General features: G+C 37.1%; 2 protein-coding genes across 2 annotated transcripts in view; both read right to left on the bottom strand.

Moving 5' to 3' along the window:
* On the bottom strand, positions 11,173-15,045 carry LOC109850278 (vacuolar protein sorting-associated protein 2 homolog 1-like). Its single transcript, XM_020420255.1, has 5 exons — positions 14,853-15,045; positions 14,649-14,779; positions 12,983-13,087; positions 11,741-12,001; positions 11,173-11,438 (listed from the first exon to the last, which is right to left on the bottom strand). The coding sequence occupies exons 1-5, from the start codon at positions 14,887-14,889 to the stop codon at positions 11,301-11,303; spliced, it is 672 nt and encodes a 223-aa protein (XP_020275844.1). The 5' UTR covers positions 14,890-15,045; the 3' UTR covers positions 11,173-11,300.
* The window catches only part of LOC109850026 (very-long-chain (3R)-3-hydroxyacyl-CoA dehydratase PASTICCINO 2A), a 3,288-nt gene continuing 800 nt past the window's right edge, over positions 22,620-25,107 (bottom strand). Inside the window, exons 6-9 of the mRNA XM_020419922.1 lie at positions 23,377-23,447; positions 23,217-23,298; positions 23,036-23,132; positions 22,620-22,926 (exon numbers count right to left, since the gene is read on the bottom strand). Coding sequence (XP_020275511.1) covers positions 22,856-22,926; positions 23,036-23,132; positions 23,217-23,298; positions 23,377-23,447 — 321 coding nt within the window. The 3' untranslated portion in view covers positions 22,620-22,855. The remainder of the gene's footprint in view (positions 22,927-23,035; positions 23,133-23,216; positions 23,299-23,376; positions 23,448-25,107) is intronic.

Here is a 25,107-nt window from a genome sequence, read left to right as displayed (position 1 = left end):
TTTTTGAACAGATAATCGGCGAATTGCTTTAAGCTGACCTGGGGAGATTTCTTCCTAGCTTTGGTATCCATCTCAGCCATAGCTATATGATAATGACAAGTCAGCTCCCATAAAGTCTCGTGGGTCACAGAGGACCGATCCTTCATCTTATTAAGCTGACTGGTGGTTGGGAAGAACTCTTGATATGGAACATCGCCTATGGGTAAGACGGACACCTTCATCATTTCGTGCAATGGTAACCCGAGCTCCCCGTTCTTGGTGAAGAACGTATTAGTGTCAGGATTATAGATCTCGAACAGACGGAGGAAATGACCTACACTAATTTGCAGACCATGCATGCTAGCACGGATCGGGACTTCCAACCCTAGTTCTGCTAACTCTCGCCCCCAACGGTTCAACACATATCGGGTCATTCTGGTCCACCACCATTTATCCCCATAATAATGGACCCATCCATAACATCTGAAACTCTCGTGGGGTAATTTCTTCTTCATTGCAGCCAAACGATTCTTCACGGTGTTGGCCTGCGCTGTCTTTTCATTCTGAGGAATATTGTCTTGGCCTAAGACACCCGGATGAAGCCCTCGTATAGAAGCTCTTTCACTGGAACCTGGAGTAGCCTCTTTCCCGATGAAACCGCAATGAATACGTTCGTGGTTTTCGGTTAATCTCCAGAACATTTCACGTCCAACCGATAAATTCCTAAACTTTAACAATGAATGCTCTCGAGGGATAAAAGGCAAGTAAAGGAATGACGAACCATCCTCGTGTAACCACTGTGCAGGCTTGCAGAAAGCAATCGCCGGATCCTTTATGGAGTCACCAAATAAGAAGTCTGGTTTCCTTATACATTGGTTTGAGTCCTGCTCTGAGATTAAAGTTGCGTCCGTGATTAACCGTCGCAGAATACGGCAACTACCTTGTTGAATCAACTCTCGGGCCCCTTCGCTGTAATCTGACTTAAACTGAGGAGCAGACTCGATTAACGGTAGCCCCTCATAATAAGAATGAGTGACACTACTCTGGCCCGTAACTGCATCGACGGTGAAGATCGTGGAAGGAAAATGGACTGATACAGAAGATGAAACATACACATAAATTGTGTAAGTGTAGTCCTAAAATTTTAGAGAAAACGGTATATCTTACTCCATAAGATATAGTCGCTATCTCATAACAGGTGTGACGATTTTCCATCTACCATATGTATAAAGGAGATATGCGTTACTATGCACGGGCATTATAACGGCATACCAAAACCTTTCAATACACGTGGGATGATATGAAATCGCCCCTGTGTATTCTGAAGTGTGTTTTGTCAGAGCAAAACAAACACTTTTAAGCGTCGATCCCCTCAAAGGAGGATACCGGCTCTTCTCGAGGGAATCTCAAAGGATACAAACGAGGATCTGCATGCAAACACAAATATTGACGCATGAAATTGAAGAAATACAGTGTTTAAAATCGCGAAAGGGTGAGAGAAATGTACCCCCATGCGAAGCGGCAACAGGGGCAGCCTCCTCAGGGCTCTGAACAGTCGGACGGCCTCGAGTCCCTCGAGCTCTACGCGGTGACATGATGAAAATACGATCTACATTGGAACCCAAGAGGAAAGTCAGGATTTTAAGCATGAAATCGACCAAAATATCACGAAGTATGGCCGAAATAATGCATGCACAGTCACAGTTGAAGAAAATCAAGATTTGAAAGAAAAGAGGGAAATCAAACCTATCAAATCCGAGTGGAATCACCACCAAACAACAACTCCCCACGAATCAGAAATGAGGAGAAGGAGAAAAGACAAAGAACTGCAGAAAATCGCCCAAGAAATCGCCTGAAAATCGCCCAGAAAATTGACGTGAAAAAACCCTAAAAAACCCTAAGTTCGAGTTTTATACTCGCTGGCTCGCATCGCGAGACAGAAAACTCTGTCTCACTAAGCGAGACAGAAAACACTATCTCGCCGAGCGAGACAGCATAATCTGTCTCGCTGAGCGAGACAGCATACTCTGTCTCGCTGAACGAGACAACGAACCCTCTCTGTCTCGCATTGAGATGCAGATGAATACTCCAATGGGTACACGAGTCTAAACTGTATTCCTTCCCTCAACAGGAAGTTTCTGGAGAATATTAATCTGAATATTCTTAAGGATAACCTGATGAGTTCTCAATGGATATATCAATTCAGTAATAAAAGCTGAACCCACAAGAACATGTACCAACTTCAATTCAAGATCTCGACAACGGTCAAGCGATAAACGCGACGCCGGGAAAACATTAGCTATTCTACGAAGAACTGAATAGACTAAAAGCAGAAGAGATCAAACATTGAAGCCATTTACAAGTCCTTCCACACGATCTACTCAGCCAAGCATTGAAGGGATCGTAAGTAAAATCTATCTTATCCAAAGTATCCCAGACTCTTCTATAAGAGAATGCGTCTGGAATACTTTGGAGGGGGTATCTGTAGGCATAAAAAAATGCTAATAGATATCCAAACATAGGAAAAACCACTCAAAACTGACAGATATAAACTGTCTCGCCAGCGAGACAGTATTTGCTGTCTCGCCAGCGAGACAGACTTTGCTGTCTCCCCAGCGAGACAGTGTTTACTGTCTCGCCAGCGAGACAGTGTTGAAATGGTCAAAACTACCTTCATTAACTGCCAAGGGACGTGGGAAACATCATGGACGAAAATCACGTGAATAACTACCAAAATAACGGAGTTTGAAACGTGGAAAAGCAGTTAAAATGAAAACTGCCTGCGGTTACTGTTTCCGAGACAGTATTTACTGTCTCGCCAGTCTAATTTCGTCGTTTGTTGAGTTTTTTCAGTTATGAACCCCAGAGGCTATAAATACCCCCCCTAGGGTCACTACTGACAAGAATCGAGCATATTTTCGAGCAATCCAGAGCAGAGAGAGAGCAGATTTGAGTTTTCGTGCAACTCCTTGAAATTGAGCTTTGACTTGATTTTAAGAAGAACGACTATCTTACTTCGATAAGATATCGTTTCAAATTCTTCGATAAACGAAGTCAGAATCAGTAAACCCCCCTTCACGATCTGTGATTCGGCGGTCCACGAACCAAAGCGTTCCCGGCACAGGCAAAGTCCCACAAAAAACAAGAATCGATAGACGATTTTTGTGTTAGTTTCTCAAGAGTTGTAATTTTCTAATTTTTTCATTGTAATTCGTTGTAAACGACTGAAGTTCAATAGAATTATCAATGGAAGCAACTTTTGATGCAAACAGTGATCTAGATGAGGAGATCTACATGACACAACCCTTAGGATTCAAAGCTGCAGGAAAGGAAGACTTGGTTTGTAAGCTGAAAAAGTCTCTTTATGGTTTGAAGCAGTCACCAAGACAGTGGTATAAGAGATTCGACGGCTTTATGATTGGCCGAGGGTACACAAGAAGCCTATATGACCCATGTGTTTATATGCATAAGCTACAGGATGGTGAGCACATATATTTGCTTTTATATGTTGACGATATGCTTATTGCTTCTAGGAATTCTTCGGTTATTCGAAAGTTAAAAGAGGAGCTGTCATCCGAGTTCGAGATGAAGGATCTTGGAGAGGCAAAGAAGATATTGGGTATGAAAATCGAGAGAGACAGGGTGAAAGGGAGTTTGAAACTTACACAGAAAAGCTACTTGCAGAAGATGTTGAAGAAATTCAGCTTTCATGGCAATGCAAAAATAGTTAGTACACCATTGGCTCCCCACTTTAAGCTTTCAGCGTTGATGTCACCTGTTTCAGTTGATGACAGAGATTATATATCGAAGGTCCCATATGCCAGTGCAGTAGGTAGCTTGATGTATGTGATGGTGTGTACGAGGCCAGATTTATCACGGGCTGTGAGCATGGTATCGAGATACATGCACGACCCCGGGAAGGGTCATTGGGAGGCCGTGAAGTGGATTCTACGGTATGTTCGAGGCACCATGGATGTTGGTTTAGTATTCCAGAAGGATGGGAAGAATGGGCAAGATTGTATTGGATATGTGGACTCAGATTATGCTGGAGATCTTGACAAGTGCTGGTCCACTTCAGGTTATACTTTTACATTGGTAGGTGCACCTGTATGTTGGCGATGTATACTTCAGTCCACAGTGGCTCTCTCTACTACAGAGGCGGAATATATGGCGGCGACTGAAGCTGTGAAGGAGGCTTTGTGGTTGCGTGGATTATTGGAAGACTTGGGGATTGCACAGGAGACCATTCGAGTATATTGTGATAGCATGTCACCTATCTATTTGGCGAAGAACCAGGTTTATCATGCGCGCACGAAGTACATCGATGTCAGATTCCACTTTGTTCATGACGTTTTGGATGATGGAGATGTCATATTGGAGAAGGTCCACACGAACGACAACCCTACAGATATGTTGACCAAAGTTATTTCAGGAGTGAAATTTGGTCATTGTTTTGAAGCTTTTGAACATTCTTCAGTGTTGAGGCCTTTGGAGGTTATTTGGGTGAATTACGTTCGGCTTGATTCCTTGGGCAAGAGGATACGTAGGCAGTCTTTCAGATACAGATGGTTTTGTTGATTCAGATTGGGGGGAGATTGCGTGTCAGCTCTAGTTTGGTTTTCGGACTTATTGCGGAACTATTGGATGATTTGGTGTCGGCTCAGTTTTGGTAGAAACATTCACCGAGGTGGAGAATTGAAGGAATGACGAGAGAGTGCAGGAAAACAGCAGAAGAATCAGCCAGGCAGACTGGCGGTCGACCGTCGCGATCGACCGCGAACGTGCACGAAGGCCAGTGGGATTCAGAACTAAAGGCGGTCGACTGTGACGGTCGACCGCGGGGACCCTGGAGGTGATTATCTCTCGGGAAATCAGTTCGGTCGACCGTGAGTTTGACTGTAGGATTTGGTTCTCTGTCGGGGGTGTTCGGTTGACCGCGAGCTTCGTACGGTCGACTGCAAGACCTACGCGGTCGACCGCAGATGGATTTTAGGCTGGGCTTTGGATTTTGACCCGGTTCGTTTCTGAGTTGATATATAACCCTAAACCTAATTAATTAGGGTTAAGCAAGAACGATTTTGAGCAGTCTTTTGGAGAGGATTGCTGCATCCAATTGTGGGATATTTGTGAGAGATCTAGAGTTTTGTTTTAGGGTTTGATCGGTGAGATTTGTAACTCTATTTGTATTCTCTTGATTTCTAATAGTAAGAACTCCCCCCTCCTTGCCCCGTGGACGTAGGCAACTTGCCGAACCACGTAAATCGTTTGTTCTTGTTGTGGTTGTGATTTGCTTATTGGTTGTGGTTTATCTCACTTGCCGAACCACGTAAATCGTTTGTTCTTGTTGTGGTTGTGATTTGCTTATTGGTTGTGGTTTATCTCTTGGATTGTTCGTGTCACTCCTCGAAGCTTCCGCCACGCACAACAAGGTTAGTATACAGTACAAAATATTTCTTATTTACAAAAGGGTATTTATAGTTTAATTACATTTTATGGAATTATTCTCCAAATTATTTTACATTTTATGATAACCCTCCTGTTTATTTAGTTTTGCTCTTCATTTAACTTTTGGAGGAATTTCTTGATTGCTATAGCATTAAAGCGACAATGGCAGCTTCTAATTTTGAGGTCTGAAGACAAAAGATCGACCAATTCCTACAAAAGAGATGAAGAGGGCCCATGGTGGGCGCCAAATTATTAATATTAGATGCTTGACAGCGGGATTTTAGGGCTGATTTTGAAAAGCTTAAGGTCTCTTGATCTCCTTTGATGAATGATTCCCTAATAGGAAGAGAGTCATGCACATATGTAATACGTTAGAGGACTAGAGTTGGGTTTTCCAATGATTCCTCTGACGATCAAGTTAGTTATCATCTAAAAGGGAGAAATGAACTGATATAGTTCTCTCTAAGTATACAAAAATTATGTACCGTTGGTCAGTAGGTGATGTGCCTATTTATACCGAGCCGATGGTTGGGGGGTATTTATGTAATCTTGGTCAGGTCCCTTGTTTTTAATGGGATAGTGACTGATTGTCGTTGCTGAGTGCAAGGAGCACCACCTTTGGTCTTGGCATTCAAGGGAGGCAAGAATGACCGCCTTTCATCTCGACCTACGAGGTCGACGAGAAGGGACTTCTTTCTCCTTGGCTTATGAGGGGGATGAGAAGTTGTATCCAGGTCGAGTTGGTGTGTAGTCTGCTTGAGACACGTGTCAACTAGTTGGATGTGATTAACACTTGCATATTTCTATGGCACACCAATTTTAGTACAAAGTAAAATCATGCATTGTATTATAATAACATATTAAATAATACACTAAACCAATTGGCTAAATTAATTTAGACTTGATTGATAAATAAATATTATATTTTTATAAGGTGTCACATCATCAATTATCACATATTATTGTCAAATCAAAATTTTACATTGCCCTATTATTTCAACTTATCCACTTTACCGCACTCAAAATATCCCAAAGGGATAAAATTATTCCACTGGAATAATTATCCTACTTGGTCCCAATTTGTCCTAACCAATAACTCCCCCTAAGATCTCCACTCGGTTCCGTGATCTCTAATTGTTACTTCTACTATTAATGGAAGAATTAATTTCAAAATAACTTGAGATTATTGTTGATGTCAGTTATCGAACAGGAGATTTATGTGAGGATTTAAAATAGAGTTAGGGTTCTCAAACTCCTTCAGATGACTAGTTCTGTAGATCGATATTCTTCCCTGCACATGAAGAACTCGTGAGAGGTCAGAGTTGGGTTCTTCGGTGATTCCTCTAACGATCAAGTCAGTGTATAAATTTGAGTGGGAAATTGTGAGATGATGAAGAAGGTCTTAAAGTTGCGTAAAAAGTCAGCCCCTCACTTTGGGATGCATGACTTCATTTTATAGTGGATCAGAAGGACAGATAGGTAACTCGGACCAAGTTTAGGCAGGTAGCTAACTCAGCAAACAGCTGACAGGTGTCGACCACTAGCGCAGAAATCATCCGGTCATTTATTGTGGGGGAAGACAGGTGTTGCTTGGAGCTGAACGGATTCAATGAATCATAAAGACTGTAGATGCTAGAGCAATTATGACTTTGTAAGAGCAATAATGCGATGGTAGTTGGTTGTTGGCGAGGGATTCGAGGATATACCGCCTCTCTAGTCGTTTGGCCGAAGGTCGACAAACACCCCTTTTTAGTCGGTTGAGCAAGTTGTCGGCTGGAACAATAAGCCGAGTATGGGTGCTCATAGGATCGGTTTGGAGAGTAGGCTAACAAGTATCGTCTTTCCAGTCGGCTACGCAAGTTTTCGGTTAGAGCAATAGGGAGCAAGTGCAACTCGAGTTGCCGGTTCTGGAATGATCCGATTAAGCATGGAGTGGACACGTGTTGACTTCTCGACAAAGATTGATGCTTGGTGAACTTTCATCCTATAACAATTACGTCTAAGTCACTTATAACAAGTATCTAACATAGAGCTAATTCTATGGGCCGTAAGTCCATTCAATGTGTACTGAGAACTAGGAATTGAGAACCACCCAAAAATAAAAATATGACTAATGAATTAGAATAAAAAGTCTTTTTTTTTATAATGAATTCATAAAGAACCGAACTCAATATTATGAAAGTCATGTTGAAATTTCTTAACCATCTCGGTCACCTACACTGCTCAAAATAGAATACAAATTCTTCATGCTCATTCTTTTGTTTTTTTTTTCAATTTACAGCCATTAAGTCAACAAGTAGTCACACGCACAGTTTTTTCCGTCTTTTTTTATTTTTAATTTTTTTTTACGTTTAAAAAAGTTATTTTAACTTATCCTGTTTTTTTTTTTTTTTGAGTCCAACATCACACTCTTAATTAATTTGTAGCTCAATTAAGCCCTTCAAGTAACGTAATACGTATTTGCTTTTATGATCCGCTATAATGTAAATTATTTACAATATTACGAGTCTAAGAATAAGATGAGATTAGTAGATGAAATTAGTATGGCTAATTCTATATTTAAGATCGATCAAGCTAAAAACCATATATTAAAACTGTATTTTTTAAGAAAACTAATTCTACTCAAGTTCTTGTCCTTGAGCTTGCTTCCAAGATTCTCAATGCTCTCCACTTGATAGGGACTTGCTAAATAGTATGCAGCTGAGGTGGATGTTCTTTGTAGTTATCTTCTTCCACTCGGCGTAATTTTTTTGGGATTTATCAAAAAAAAAAAAAAATTCACTTTAAATTAATCAACCTGGAGGGGTTCATGGTACAAAAGGAATTTCACTCCTTTTTTTTCTTCTTTTTTTATTAATTTGACCTCATGTTTAATTGCCTTCTCTTTCTGGGGTTAGCACGAGAGACAAACAATAGTATCCAATAATATATTCTTTGTTCTACTTTTAACCACACTATTTATGGAAGAAGGAGGGCGGCGATTGGATTTTATATGGGAAAAAATTGAAAAACTTTCTTGAAATAAAATATTCTTTTTTTTTCCAAAAAGATCAATCATTACTATTTAATAATACTTTCTTTAAATGCTAACATAGTGCATACATGTCATCTTTATTTCTTGAATCTTTTTCCTCCCCTCAATGCTTAGAAGTACATCGGAAGAAGCTAAATTGAGTTAATTTAGGAATAAAATTAATTTTGTCATTAGATAGATATCTTTTATTTCTAAATAAAATCGTCTTGCTAAGTTTAAGTTGTAAGAGGGATTATGAAGAAAAAAAATTAAATTAGAGTTATGGCAAATGTCAAAGTCTTGAACGGCCAATAAGCTATTTTCATTTTAGTGCTTTCCTATTTATGTTATTTATCTAAGAACTGTGATATATTGCTCGTAGTTAAATTTGGTCCATTAGTAAAACAAAGATTGGATCATCCAACGTTTAAGACTAAAGACTACAATGAGATTTAGATCCTCTCCAATTAAATGGCAATTAGAGAGTGTTCAATTATGTTAATTTTTACCATCTACCTCAATTTCAACAGATAGTACCACGCCACTAAAAATTTTCACGATCATAAATAATGGTTTTGACTATAGTAGCTATTAAGTTTACTAGTGATTTTCAAGACCAGAATGGTTTTAAAGATAAAAAACATAAAGTTTACATAAGCATATTTACGGAGAAATGTAATGCAAATCTAGTTAAAATTCACCTTACTCTTTCAAACTAATTTGCCGACCCTAAAAATATAAACTATATATATTAAACCCTAACATTAGTTGATAAAGAAACCAACTAAAAAAAGTACCAACCAAACCCCTCGTCCAACGCAAGCTATTAAACAAAAGAATCCAAGAACATGGCATTATCATTTCCATTATTTTATTCAAGTCCCATATCGGAATCTTAATCCCCGAACGGATTCTTATAATCCGAAGATCAAATCTAATCTTATAAAAGTCCAAACGCGTCACCATACATACATTTTCCTATATTATTTAAATAGGTAAATCTCAAAAAATGAAATAATAATAAAATAAAGGAAATAAACAAAAACCTTGAACTTTGTGATTTCTGCACAAACCCTCCTAAATTTTCTAAATTAAAAGATAAGTATTGTGAACTTCCAGAATTACTATTGGAAATCCAGCAAATAATAAATGATAACTATTTTTTTTTTTTTTTTGGTTGTAAATCGTCCTATTCCTATTGGAATAATTCCCATAACATACTTATTCCCTTATTTCAATCTTCCTATATTAATCCGATAGAGGAAGCGAAAGTGTTTAAAACATGACACGTGCAACTTAAACTGGCTGCTGCCAGACATGATATTAAAGTGAAAAAAAAAAGCTTTATCCTAAAATTTTCCAATTTATGTAGTTTAGCGGAATTTCCTGCAAAGCCCCCTAAAGTTGAGGGACCTTACAAAATTTACCCTTATATAACCTTCTAAGCAGCCAAATCTAACCAAACGCATAGACACCTGTTGTATGCTCTCCGAGTACAAACAATGAGCTCTCCGAGTACTCCACTAGCTCCCCCCACCCAGCCACATCTCCGACTACTACTACTTCGTGGTCGCTGTCGCGGTCGTCGCCATCCTCCTCCTGGCCTCCAACGTGGTCATCGTCGGCTGCTGCTCTCGCTTCTCCCTCCTCCAGTCCCTCAAACGGTTCCTCCGATCAAGAGGACTTTTATCGGTCTCAAACCACGGGGACAACATCTCTCGACTGATTCCGGCGACCAAGTACAGCAATCCCGGCGAAACGGACAGGCCGCGCGATCGCGGCGAGTTGGGCTGCGGTGTCGTCTGCACGGGCGCGTTCGTGATGGAGAGGAGTGAGCAGCTGCCGGCTATGCAAGCACTCGTTTCAAGTGGGCCGTGTATGGATCATGTGGCTCTACTCCGCACTCCAACTGCCCAACTGCCGAGCTACGAGGTCTTGCCGAAGGGCTACCGGTTCTCCTAGGGCGGCGCCGCGCAGGCGGTGACAGAGACGGCGGGGATTGACAGAGGCCGGTGGGATGACAGGTAGTGTGGTGATTGTTACCATGTGGTGATTCTTGTGAAAGGGTCATTTTGTTGATACTGGCTGTGAATATTTGTGTTGGAAGTCAAAATTTTTGTGCAAAAACTGAATATTCAGTGGATGTATTGGTGGTCCATTTTTTGTTTTTTACATTCTATTTATTTTATGAAGGTTTCAGGATGAATCCAGGGGAGGAAATGTGAGGTCATGGTCGATGACAGCGTTTGCCAACTTGTTGACTAATTTGCCGTAGATTTTTATACAGTAATGTCAGTTTCAGACAATTGCATCTTGTTTTGTGTTGGAATTAACTATGTAGAATGCGCTACTGGGGGTTGAAAATGATGGGGGGTTTAATCTAGAATTGATGTCCCTGTCATCTCAGTAAAAACAAAAGAATTCACGATAGTCCACTTTTAACAAAAAACTACTCCCGACCAGTTTTGTCCAAGCCCACAACTGTGAAGAAACTACAGGTGCACTAGTATTTTTATTTGAACCAAACCGCCCCAATCAGTGGGGAGTGCAGTGTTACCAATATTTAAATGAACACCAAAATCTCTTAAACGCTTCCCAGTGCTAATCCATAGAAACACAAACCAGCATAAAAAACTATAATAACATATAAATGTGGAAGTGTTACCTTGAGCAACAATAGAATTGAATTCATCAGAGTTCTGTGCCATATGAAGCTACTGTGAACCCTGATAATCTCTAAAAGAAATGTGTGACACGCATGCAAACATAATCTCATTGAATCATTTGAGAATACCAAACGGTAGGGTATACATATAATACATTTTCCCCCAGTCAATTATCTCAAACTAGCAAGGTAAATAAATTACATTTTCCTCAGATTGTCTAACCTTGCTTGTAGATCATCATCAATCCCACCGCCATCAGCTCCACTTGTTTCAGCTTGCGCAACCTTACCTCCTGCAACTGGCGCAGCCACAGCAGATGATGGAGCTTTGACAAGCTGTGAAAAAAAAAACAATATATCTCAATAACTTTACATCATTGTGTGCAAAGATTAAATTGCTTAAACTTTCGAGTTATTTGTGGATAGACCCCCTGTAGTTCTATTGTTGCAGATAGACCCCTTGAGTGATCTTTTTGACTCTTTTAACCCCAGGAGGTGCATTTGTCAGGGAAATATATTTCTCTTTCTTTGAGGGTAAAAGAGTCGAGAAAGTTCACTCAGGGGGCCTATCTACAACGATAGAACTAGAGGTGGTCTATCCGCAATTAAGCCCAAAATCTTCAAAAACATTTTTTTACCTCTGAATTGATGTCAATACCAATCTCATCTAGGACCTGGCTAACTAGTTCTTCTGTTTCTTCTTCCTCTTCGTCTCCTTCCAAGGCATCATCAATGGCGTCACCCATCACCTCGCTGACCATCTCCATCTTCTCATTCTGCCTCTCGAACTCTTGCATTATCTTCTGCAAGGCTGGTAGGTTCATTTGTCTGTTCATTTGTCCCATTGCTTTGGTTACACCCTTCATGGCCTCACCCATTGCTTGTGTAGATTTTAGCGTCTGCAAGCATCAGTAATTGATAAATTATACTTCACGGAAAAAAGAAAGAAAAACTTCTGTTTAGAAATGAATTCTTTTCCTTTATTCACCTTAAATCCATCCTTTGTACAATGTATTAAAAGAATGACCTTAGCAACAAATAAAATAATGAAGCCATCCAGAAAATTTCGGCCAAGCCCAAATACCGACTTTACAATTAAGACAAACCCTGCTTTTGTAATTGATATTCTATCCAAAATTGCATCTTAGAAGTTTCTGATAAGGCAAAGAAAATAAGAAGAGAAGAAGGAAATTTTGACTTGAATAAACAGTCTGCAGCCTTGACATCAAATCTCCATCTCCATTTAAAGAGTTGGAGTTAAAGATTGTTTTGAACGGATGCATTTTTCTCCTTTTCTTACTTGGTATTTCAACAATATTTTAAACTGACCACCTACTTGCCGGTACAGCTTGATTAACAATTCGTTGAAACAAGATGATTAGCAGTCCGTTGAAACAACATAATAACTGAAATTTTAAATCAATGATCAAAATTAATCTCCAATTCGATCTCAGCTTAAACATTTTAAGACAAGGAAGCTCCATTCAAAATGAAAACTTTTTACTAGTCACATTCAAGAAGCATCAATCACCAAAATCTTTTGTTTAAGCCACTGCCTTCATCAATTAAAAGACAATCAGCACTTTCCCTATCATGATAGTGCTTCCCCACCAAATCACTTTATATAAGTATCATGTATCTATCAGGTTACTTCTAAACTAAAAAGAAAAGGAAAAATCAACTGGTATTCTCGTGACTGCAGTGCACCAACCATTAATTATGCATTACCATAATGCAAAGCACATAAACATATACTACAAACCTGCTATAACAATATAGATAGTGATAAAGTAATCCTTGATATGATCTCAAATAATTTGCAATCAAATAGAGTTGAATGGAGGGGGGAAAAAAACAAAACAAAAAAGATGAGGTGGTACCTGTATTCTAAGAGAAACACCTTGGAGTTGAGATTTGAGAGCATAGAACTTGGTGATTTGATGCCTTGTTCGAATGAGGTCTTTTGCCATGACTTTGACAGCACCCTGTGTACAGTTAGCTGTGAATGGTTAGGCACCCATGAATGAGGTCTTTTGCCATGACTTTGACAGCACCCTGTGTACAGTTAGCTGTGAATGGTTAGGCACCCATGAATAAAACAATTTTCATCATCTTAGATAGCACCCTGTGTACAGTTAGCTGTGAATGGTTAGGCACCCATGAATAAAACAATTTTCATCATCTTAGATAAAAGACAAACATAATACATAGTAACATAATCAGCAAATAATAATTAGAAGTTGACAGCCTCCAAAGCCAAGAGCCATAAGGTGCAAGCTGCAACCAGGAAAGTGAATAATACATGTAATAAAAGGTATCTAATTCTGAAACTGCTGTTAACTCACTGGCATCAGCATTTCACAATTAATGAATGAGCTGAGAAATTCAACTGGACAAATTCATGGTAATACAGCCATCATTATGCAAGCCTTCTCAAAATAAGAATTCTAAATTTTGGTTTACACTGCATTATGATATCAGATTAATGGTATGATTGGCTCATCAGAAGACATGCTCTAGTTATAACATGTCATGTGCATCCGGTACTCACATGAATCACATGATATATCATATTGTCCTCTGTTCTAATTATCTTAATTTCGCAGTTCCTCATTCTACACTCACCTCAATCGGTGTTAATCAAAGATATAAGTTGTCCATGCAATGTTGAAAGAGAAACTGCAAATAGCCCTCCTGTTGCAGAGATCACTGCCTTGAGGAAAATAAAATAGGTGATGTATATCTCACTTAGCAAAACCAGACAAATAGATGAACAATTTAAATATGATAGATATGTTATGCAGATTAAACCGCAAAGTATTTACATTATGAATGAATCATTATTGCATACCTCAGAAATTTCTTTGTAATTTTAATGAGTATGGCACTAAACACTAAGATGTAGGTCCACCTGTTTCCTAAGTATGAAAGATGTCAACATAATAAGTCGATTTCTGTAATGCAAACTGTTGACGATGGAACCAGAAAGAATGTAAACAAGCATTGGCAGTAGTCTAAAGCCTCCAGAACATACTACATGCTTCAGCCCTATCTTGACTATTGTCAACTCTAAATAAGCAAGCGACGTCTGGATTAATATAGTAATGAGTGGAACAAACATTATCATCAATAAATTTCTTAATCTACATTCATCCAGATCAGAGAGAGTAACAGTTAATCGTACCAAAATCATGATACACTTAACTGCAAGTGTTTTCAATTTGATCCTATTGTTGCATATAATCTGACACGGGCTCATAGAAGCATTACCAAAAAATGTCAATAAAGGCTTCTACTTGACAGGTCAATGAATAATCTAACTTGAATTTATTTTTTATCGCCTAATCAACCATGGGCCTAGGCTCTAATTCCACTAATTAACTCTTTACATGCTTGAATTATACTATCTATTGAATACATATGCAGAGATCAGATGCCCACAGTTCACTTAATAGTTTCAAACTTAAATTTGAAAGCTTTAAAACCCCAAGCAGCTACAATTACACATTTCAAACAAAAATTGAGTTCAAGAAACGATTTTTTTACCATCTGCCCTAGCTTGGCGCTCTTCTTGATCTCTGTGATGAGCTTTTTCTCTTGATTCTGCAATCCCTGCCTCTCCCTCTCAATTTCCCTAATCGATCGATCCAGCATCCGCTTATTCTCCCTCAAAAGCTCTAAAATCAATCAAAAACCTCAAAGAATTCAATCGAAAACTCCAAAAAGGAAAGGAATTGGGAAAGAAATTACCGGCAGGGGTTTTCTTCTTCCCAAAGAGGAAACTCATCGTCGCCGATGGATCGAAACCGCAACGATTCCTCTTTGTCGATGAGAAGTGATTATTGCTTATAGATGAAGAAGTTTAGGAGCAGATTCGATCTTTGGATTCTCCAAGTTTTTGATTGAGATCGTGGGATTTTGCAGGGAAAACCCTTCCCGAGATTTTGCTTGCGCCAACTTCTTTTATCTGGCGTCGTTCGTACGCGTTTTGGTTCGGGTTGACCAGTGTCTGTACCCGAATCCATTAAAAATAATGGCGAAATTAGTTTTGTTAGGCCAACGCGCGCCGCTCTTTCTTTCTTTATTTTTTTTTTTTTTGGATAGCAGGCCAACGCGCGCTTGAATAATACTATAAATTATTTAAAATTAGCATATCAGTGTCTTTGATCATGCACGTAAATATTATACTTACATGTTAATTCTAGAGTTTTGTAACTATTAATATTTATTAAATTTACTATTAAATCAACCAGAATTTTTTTTTAACCTGTCTCAATTATACTTTAAAATGGTTAGAAAGTTATATAGTTAACATGCTAGTGTCATATATTGGAACATATATGTAAAAAATTTCACGTTTGCACGATCAAGAGTACAAACGTGCTAATTTGAAACAGCTTATGACATTTATTTGTCACAAAAAATAATTCATAGAATATAAGTACAAAACCAGAAAAACATTGTGGCATTTAAGTGATAGTTAGCCTATTGCTATTTTTTATTATGCTTACTTGTTGGGTCTATATAGGGGTGTCCAATTGGACTTCAGCCCAAACCCGGTACGGATTCGGTCGGGCCTGAACCGGGCCCGGGGATGATCCGCTCCGTTAAACTTGATCTACATATTCTAAAACCCCAACATATCAAATTTGGGGTGAACCTGTCATAGTTTGACCCTCCGTCGAGCCATGTAAAAAGTTTTATTCATTCGAAACCGTTAAAATTGATACAAGTGGATGAATGGTCAAACCACGTAAATAGTTCTATTCATTTTAAACCGTTAAAACTGATACAAGTGGATGAATGGTCAAACCACGACGGGTTCACCCCAAATTTGGTGTGATGGGGTTTTAGAATATGTAGATCAAGTTCAACGGAGCGGATTATCCACAATGTAGCTCAATCAAGTGATATATATATATATTTATATATTTCATACTCCCTTTAAAAGTAAGAGTTTGGAGAAATCTTTTAATAGATAAAAATACCTTTAAAATTCAAATACTAATCCATTAAGTAAGAGAAAGTTGATAAATTGATGAATTCTTATTGCATATACATAGTATGAAGATAAGTATATAGTTTAAATTGAAATGTAAACCTGAATAAAGTTATTAAATGCCAAATTTACAAATGTATTCAAGATGAATGACGTATATGAAAAAACCAAGCAAATTAGTGAGACAAATAATGTCCGCCTCAGAGGTCAAACATCGGAACATCACAGACCTACAAATGTACATAATGTGAACGAGGTATTTGCAAAATCCACCAAATAAATTAAAGAGACAAAATCATTCTGAAAATTATAAAAAAGGAAAATTAAAACAAACGGCTGCGATATGAGGACATAATGTGGCAATCTCTCACCAACTAAAATTCAAGTAATTCACAATACTGCATAAATAGTTTTAAAGTTTAATTATAATATTATTATTTACATAGGACTCTATTTATAATTGTTATCCTCTCACATGCAACATCACATACCAATGCTTATAAGCTAAGAAACTACAATAATTTTCATAGCATTTTCATCTCCTTCTACATGTATATACCTTTGTTATTTTCTTCTTATTAGATTATTTTAAAGCAATTAATTATATTGTATATTTTCTTTTTTCATATCAAGAAATATCAATAATTTTCACAGCACTTTCATCTATTTTTTTCTTATTAGATTAGATTAGATTATTTTAAAGAAATTAATTATATTATATATTTGATATTTTTTAGATCAATAATTACAATAATTTTTATAGCACTTTCATCTCCTTCGAGATGTGTGTGCCTTTGTTATTTTTTTCTTATTATTTTATATTAGATTATTTTAAAATAATTACTTATATTGTATGTTTGATCTTTTTTTTTCAAATCATATAGTTTAATTATACTATTATTGTTTAAATAGATACTGTTTGTATAAAAATCAAAGAGAATCTCACACATATCTTAAATCTCAATGCCAATTTTAAATAGATACTGTTTGTATAAAAATCAAAGAGAATCTCACACATATCTTAAATCTCAATGCCAATTGTAATATTTACACATAAAGAGAATCTCACACATATCTTAAATCTCAATGCCAATTGTAATATTTACACATGGGTGTTGGTTAAAACAAAATTTATGTATGGGCTTAACTTATATAATCCTACTTTAACCGGATTTGATAATTTTATTTTTTAACACACAAACTCACAAAACCAAACGAGAGTATCAATATTATTGCTATATATATCCGCAGGACCACAGATATCTTAAAAATGAACAAAGAAAACCACACAAACAAAAATCATATTAATTACCCACACACACCCACTATTTTTAAAACCATCATTCTCCATCTCCATCTATTATAAATCTACATACCAAATTAAGCTGTTGGGGATTCTCCTCACCAGCTACACAATTGATCAACCTTCCTTTTTTCTTTGTACTTAAATTGTATAACATTCATTGCAATGATGGCTCACATGGGTCCTCAGCCTGCCTTGAACGTCCAACAAAAAAATGTACTAAACCTTGTAGTTAGTTAATAATGAGATCCTATCATTATAAACAAACTAAGTAAAGATAAATAATTCTTAAGAATGTACTATGTTCCCCTATCTTCCACTGCAAACTTGTTAGTTGTTTATTCCTACCCCCAAGGGATTTTAAAAATTATTCATCTATTTCATAAATTTTTTAAAAATGTTTAAATAAAATTTATGGAAAATGTAATAATACATGTTTATAGATTTTAACTCAAAATTAATCTGACTTATTTTATAGTAAGAAAATAAAAAAATATGTCGTGCATTGCACGTGCACAAGAACTAATACACACACACACATACACGTAATTTACACTTATATATATTTCTAAGTGTATGTGGAATTCTTGAGGAAAATGTGTAGGATATGATCCAATCACACTAAAACACTAGAGGGGGGGGGGGGGGGGTGTAGGCTGTCTAAAAATCACAATGGATAGCTGACTCTTATCAAGCCCCGATAATAGAAGTCACGAGAAGACGACTTTCTAATCACTGCAACCGCAGCTCTACAACCGCTACGAACACGACCTCATTTCTGATATGATTGATCTTGATGGTTGCGACAACAGCATGACTAATATTATATTAACAACTATTAGAGATGCTGATAAGCAGTGTAATGATTTTAGAAATGAAAGATTGGACTTAGCTGGTGAGTTGCTTGGTAGAGAGCTGTGGGCAAATATTCATCTAAAAACACTATGGATGTTGATTCCCGTCAAATTCCAACAACGAAAGCTACAATCAAATAGCTTTCGCGCCGACAATCGAAAGCTGCAGACAGAGGACTTTTCACACAAATCGAGGAGAGTTACAATTCGACAACGCTTCCGACAGCTGATGAAAACTCTGTTCAGTGGCATTCGCAACCAACAGTAAGAGTTACAATCTGACGACTCTCATATCCTATAACAGGCAAAGATCAATAAGCAATAGCCTTTGTAATGTTATAATGGACGAGGTTACAAGCCAACAATCTCTCTCAAACGCTGAAATTCACTTCTGCGTTTTTTAAATTCAAAACGCACACAACCTGTGCGTTCCTCAGCAGACATCGAACTCTGTAACGCAGAGTTAAATCACGAAACGCACACGTAACGTGCGTTCTTCGACAGATTCGACTGCGTCCCAAACTCTGAACGCAGAGTTGAACTTCAACGCTATGTGCCCCAAACTCTGGACGCAGAGTTGAGCTTCAACGCACATGGCCCGTGCGTCTCAAATCCCCAATAGAGATTTAACTCTGCGTCTCAAGCCTTGGACACAGAGTTACGGACTAGAACGCCAACTGGGGCGTTTTGACTTGTTCAAACACAAGCTGAACGGCCTCATAACCGTTTATCCCACGTTCTGAGGGATTCTCGCCCACAAAGGAGCGGAAATAGGGGTTGGTTACACCCCTTATCCCCCTATAAATAACCGGCTTACTCAACTGAGTAAGGGGTTGATCGGTTTCTGGCAGTAAAACCGCATAGGGTTGAGGTGAGCTGGCATCAAAACCGCCCAAGATCAACAAATCTCAGCAGTTCAACAACACGAAGGAGATCTTTTGAAGATCAAGGAACTGATCAACGATCAGTTAATCGAATCCCAGAGGATCCCTTCATCAACGGCATAATCCACTTGGCAATTAACCGAATCTTCGGTTCCAACAACTCTGTTACAGAGTTCCAACTCGCTCTGAGTTTTGAAACTCATTTAAGAGTTCGTGATTAAGCTTGCAAACCAAGTTAATCACATCAAACCAGATATTCGGTTTTCAACAACTCTTATCAGAGTTTTCAACTCGTTCTGAGTTCTTTACACTCGTTAAGAGTTCTAAACCGAAGTCATCAAGCAATTCAATCGGTCTCGTGAGATATGACGGTCGGATCGTCAACGGAGAGCAAGTTCGACACAAGCAATCGAAGGAGGCACTCCATCGCTACCAAGAAGAACCCAATTTTAAACAAAGGGGAGAATCAAATTCATTCTCCTCTCTTTTGTAATCGGAATCCAAATTGTAATTGATTTTGAGAGAATACAAGTTAATTTTTATTTCTTTGTCTTTTTACTGCAAATTTCCAACAAACAGGGGGTGAATAGTATTCTATTAAAAATTAATGCAAAGAAGATTATAATTTGCAAAGAAATAGCATAACCACAGAAAATAACAATCACAAACATAATATTTTATACTGGTTCCACCTCTCAGGTGTACATCCATTCCCCAAGCAAATCCCGCTTGATAGTTCCACTATGATTTTGAAAAACTTACAAATCAAAACATCAAGCCTGACCAATTTGCAAGTCCCTGCAAATTACACACAATCTCTTCACCAAGAGATTACACTTCTCACAGCCGAGAGAATACTTGTCTTGATACAACTTGATTCCTATAAGTCTTGATAGTAGTGTGATGTGTAGCAATAGCTAGGAACGCTTTTAATTTCTGAAAATTGCCTAACTTGATTGTATATTGAATGAGGATCAAAGGCAAAATCATAAAATGATTTTTCTCAACACTTAGTAAAAATCTGAAAAATTTTCTTTTGAAAGATGCACAAAACTTGAATCTTATGTATAAGAATTTGTGTCTCAAAATTCTAAACATTTATCATATTTATAGCCTTGAAAAGACAGGTTTTCAAACCCTAAAAACGTACACAAAACGGCTATAAACTGTTATTAATTTGAATTCTGATATGTCTAAAAACTGTCTTAGCAGTCGACTATAATGGTCATTAGTCGACTACTCTGTAAAACAGAAAGTCTGGAATTTAAAAATCGAAGCTGAGTAGTTGACTATAATCAGTTGTAGTTGACTACTCTGTAAAACAGAAGTTCTGGAATTCAAAATTCAAAGCTCAGTAGTCAACTATAATCAATTATAGTCGACTACTCTGTAAAACATAAATTCTGGAAATCAAAATTCAAAGTTGAGTAGTCGACTATAATCCTTAGTAATCGACTACTCTGTATTTTTACACAAACTTATATTTTGATCTTAGACTTCAGTAGTCGACTACTAATCTAATTATTCGACTATTAAGGGGTGAAAATGTCATGTATGAAATATTTTAGACTCGATGATTAACTAAATACTCTAATAGTTAACATAGGGGATTTCTATTGTTAACCAACACATTAAGCATGTGTTAATATGTTCTAATATCTATGTGTGTGTGTGTGTGTGTGAGTGATCAAGGCTTGTACAATATTTCTAAGTAAAGAAAATATAAAAATCATATTGATACATAAGCTCTTCATCTTCTTTACTTCTTGATGCCTTGAACTCATCTTGTACTTGTTCATGCTTCTTTACTTCTTGATGCCTTGAACTCATCTTGTACTTGTTCATGTTGATAACTACATTGAAATGTTAGTACATACACATAGTGATTCCTTGAACTCATCTTGTACTTGTTCATGTTGATAACTACATTGAAATGTTAGTACATACACATAGTGATTAACATTATAAATAAATTGTTATCATCAAAAGTATATCATGGGGACATGATATCCAACAAAATGGCCATAGCTTCATAGTCCTAAGTGTATGTAGTTGTATACGTTTAATTACTTAAGTACATACACACACACACACACTTGTAAGTATACAAGTGTATTATATTATATACTTATATATACTCTTGTCATGATATTGATACTAAGATGTAAGTATATATAATACAGTTATAAGTATACTTATATGTGTATATTATATACTTATAGTCATATAAGTATATATAAGAACATAAGTATAATTATATATAAGTATATTGCACGCAGTATATCATATAAGTAAAGTATATAACTATATTTAAATAAGCATAATATAAGTACGTAACAAATACATATATGTAACTATATAATACAAATAAGTAATATATACTTATATGATTCTCTCCCTCAAGTTATAACTTATAGGTGTATACAATATATTTACATATAATATATGTATATATAATATATAGCTATATACTGATATGTAAGTATATACTAATACATACTTATATAAATATAAAAAATTTAATCTAAAATTTTAGTAATTCTTTAACAAAAAAATGAAACAAAAATTTTGTGCCTGCCAGGAGCTCGGGACCCAGGCTCGGGATAGGCATTTTGCCCAGCCCGGACCCAGAAATTAGGGTCCGGGCTAGGCATTTTGCTCGGCCCAAACTCAAAAATCTGGGTCGGGTCAGGTCGGGCCGGGCCGAGCTGGGCCCCCCGTTTGGACAAGTCTAGGTCTATATAATAATATCTGAATAGAAATAATACAAAAAATGGAAATCTTGTTTATCTTATATCACTTTCACCTAATCACAAGAGATATTCACTAGAAAGTAATTGATTTATAATTCTATTATCTCAAAATTGGTTTTACCAACTCTTAGATAAAAATAGCACATGAATCTTCATTGTTTGCAGGATTTGTGATGCTCGGTTCATTTTTGTACTCCAAAGTTTCTGCAGGAAAAATGCTGAATAAATTTTTACCCCAGGAGGCCAATCAAGTGTACATCAACTCTGTAAAGTCATCTTTGAACTCCTAAATCCTAAGAGACAATGCATTTAGCTTACCAAAGGAAAACAAAGGCACATGACCTTTCAAAAAACACAATAGACTAAGCACAAATGATTCTTCTTGTCAAGAAAGAAGAACGTCATAAAGAATTTTGTTATAGATTATCCTGAAAATTACATAATTATTACCGCAAATTAAATTCAGTTATGGAAAATTGTTGGAAATCTTCCTCCAATTAAGCTAACAAACGATCATTTTCTGAAACTGCTTCAGTTAAAAAATCGACATAATTGAAGAAGGAAAACAAACATGAACCCTTAATCCTTAAAGTAGAAACCCCTCTAGGTTTTAAACAAATGTCTGTAGAAGTATTATAGTAGGTTTTAGACAGTGAACATAACCAAACAAGAAATGCAAATAAGTTCACCGTTATCACGTTTCATAAAATAAGGCGTTTTGAGATGAGCACCCAGCTGAAAGCAAACACATTTAATCAATAAATCATAAAACATCGACGATCTGTTTTTTCAGAGGAATACATTCACAACTATACCAAGAGCACTCCTTGCTAACAAGAAGACTATCTTAGGGATTAGAGAACACCAATACAACCACTCATGCAGAGCCACCATCTAACAACTATGCATTCTTCAAATAATACAGAAAAAAATATTTACTATTCCTACTTTCATGACATTTCATGCCATCTTCGCCTTTGAAAGAGCCTTCTTTCGCTGCCCTAGCATGTAAGTATACATGTGTGGGCTCCCTATGACAAAATGCGTTCCAACAAAAGAAGTTTAGCAGTGACCAAAGAGGAAGTAACAATTTTTGTGTGATAAATATCGACAAAGAATGTGAAAAGATCAGATACATACCCGGGACATAAATTCCAAGAGCAATGATAGCCGCATAGAAGTAATCGAAAGAGAAGTTCCACTTGTTTGGCATCCGAATGCAGTATTTTTCAGAGGCCTGCCGTTACCAAAAACCGAAGGATGAAGTCATTCACTCATGATAGCAAATAGATGAAACCCAATCTAAAAACAGTTTTAGTACCTTGATGTAGGGCAGAGCTATATATATCATGCCGACCTCGCTTGTGATGCCAGAAGGGTATAAGATCAAAAAGGTGCTGTACCTGAAATTATATACTCACATTTAAATTACATGAACACATGAAAACAAGTAGGATTATGTCAAATGCAGCAACATGTACCTTAGCCATAAGAGCCAGGATGGTGCAGATCCGAACGCCTCCTTCAGTCCAAAGAAACTGTACCTAATTATCTGCATATAGAAAATTGATAATTTAAATTCTGCTACAATTTGCAATTAGAGGAATTTATTTTCCTGTTTGCTTTGTGTGGCTAGGCCCTAGTTGGTAACAAAACTACCGCACTTTTAATACGAATGAAGCAGAAAACCCACTCATTGTGCTTGCAAACACATCCTTAAGCAGGCACGCTCTTTCTGGGCCTCGTCATTTAATCATTATAACTATCTTCGTCCTTTCCAAAATCCTTATATCTACTCTCTACATATTCACCAGCAAAAGTACTTTCAAATCCACCAATTATAGCATTTTAAGTCACACATTCTTCTATTGACTATGCAATTGCTTAACAGTTATAGGCCAGTTCATGTAGCATTGCTCTCACTCGCTCTTCTCGTCTCATATTTCAATGATGAGGCATTTGAATAAAAAAAAAGAAAGGTCACCATCCTCATATGTTCATCACTTCATCATCAAGTGTTTACTGCGTTTTGCACTCTGTGATGCTTGTTACGCATTTCAAGCCATTGAATTTATCTTTCATCACGATATCATATATCATGGCAAGAACTTATATGCTTCTAGAATTCTGTTTTACAACACAAACTTGATGGGTTCTTTGTTTTCCTGTAGAGTGAACTCAAGTGCTCAAGTTCGTTCAAGCTTTCTGTGTTTGAGCAAATATTAACACTTGTAATTCTATCAACCATAGATTAATTGGCAACAAGTTCCACTGAATTCTAAAGCCACAGTGTTTCTGCAATTAGTCCAATATGACTGACATGGGTCACGTTCAGCTTTCTAAAGATGTCTCTACTGCCACTGTAGATAGACACGAGCCAATTCTAGAAAGGAAACACCATCTGTCAAATAAACTAAGCAGATGAAAATTATGCTCTATAACTATCACGAGGTTGCAAATTAATATAGACCACGGAACTCCTCATTAATCTTTTATGACTGTAACCCAGCAATTTTAGCAGGTCTCCTACTTTCATGCTCCAAGAGAACATTGTTTCTAAAAGCCTATACATTGTTTCATAACTTATTCATATCAAAGGTCCCCGAATTACATTGAGATGCATGTCAGTGATGAAAATTGTAGTTCAACTCACAAAATCCTGGTACACCAATGTTTCTTGATAGTGTAAGTAACCCAGGGTCATGATTCCTGCCCTGTTCTCTTTGTGCATGTAGCCATTTATTTACAGTATATGATCTATGAGAATGCACATCCCACTCCTTTTCTCAAAAATCTATCATCTCACTATTTAGGGTTAGAACTTTGAAGCACACTTTGACCTGGATCATGCACATATTATTCCAAGCATAAAGACCAGTAAAAATCTTGAATCATTGTAGAGTCAAGTAGAAATTAGAACTCCTGCAATGAGGAGTGCTATTCAAGCAGGTGACGCCTAAGTTGCCTAACTTGTTCTTTCCGAGTAACACCAACAACAAAAAGACTTTATGCCAATTTTCTCGGTCAGACACATAAATCTTACTCCTCTTAAGAATCTAAGGATTTATTCATAGATATCCAACTATGTTTTATGCCGGATGTTGATCACCTAACGCAGCCCTTCTCCTTTACCTTGGATGGGCACTGACAGTAAAAGGATAAAAAAAATAAAGCAAAACACTGATGAAGGTTATGATGATTGCCGGCTGCCT

Source organism: Asparagus officinalis, chromosome 7 (genome assembly GCF_001876935.1).
Source record: "Asparagus officinalis chromosome 7, Aspof.V1, whole genome shotgun sequence".
Lineage (NCBI taxonomy): Eukaryota > Viridiplantae > Streptophyta > Magnoliopsida > Asparagales > Asparagaceae > Asparagus > Asparagus officinalis.
This window is presented reverse-complemented; position numbering and strand designations above follow the sequence as displayed.

Bases quoted from the DNA above. Each gene is read 5' to 3' on its own strand.
- LOC109850278 (XM_020420255.1), bottom strand. From the start codon at position 14,889: ATGAGTTTCCTCTTTGGGAAGAAGAAAACCCCTGCCG. The intron at 12,002-12,982 runs GTACCACCTCAT...TGATGCTTGCAG, and splicing joins GTGTTTCTCTTAGAATACAG to ACGCTAAAATCTACACAAGC. The intron at 11,439-11,740 runs GTAAAAAAATGT...TTTTTTTCACAG, and splicing joins GTATTGACATCAATTCAGAG to CTTGTCAAAGCTCCATCATC.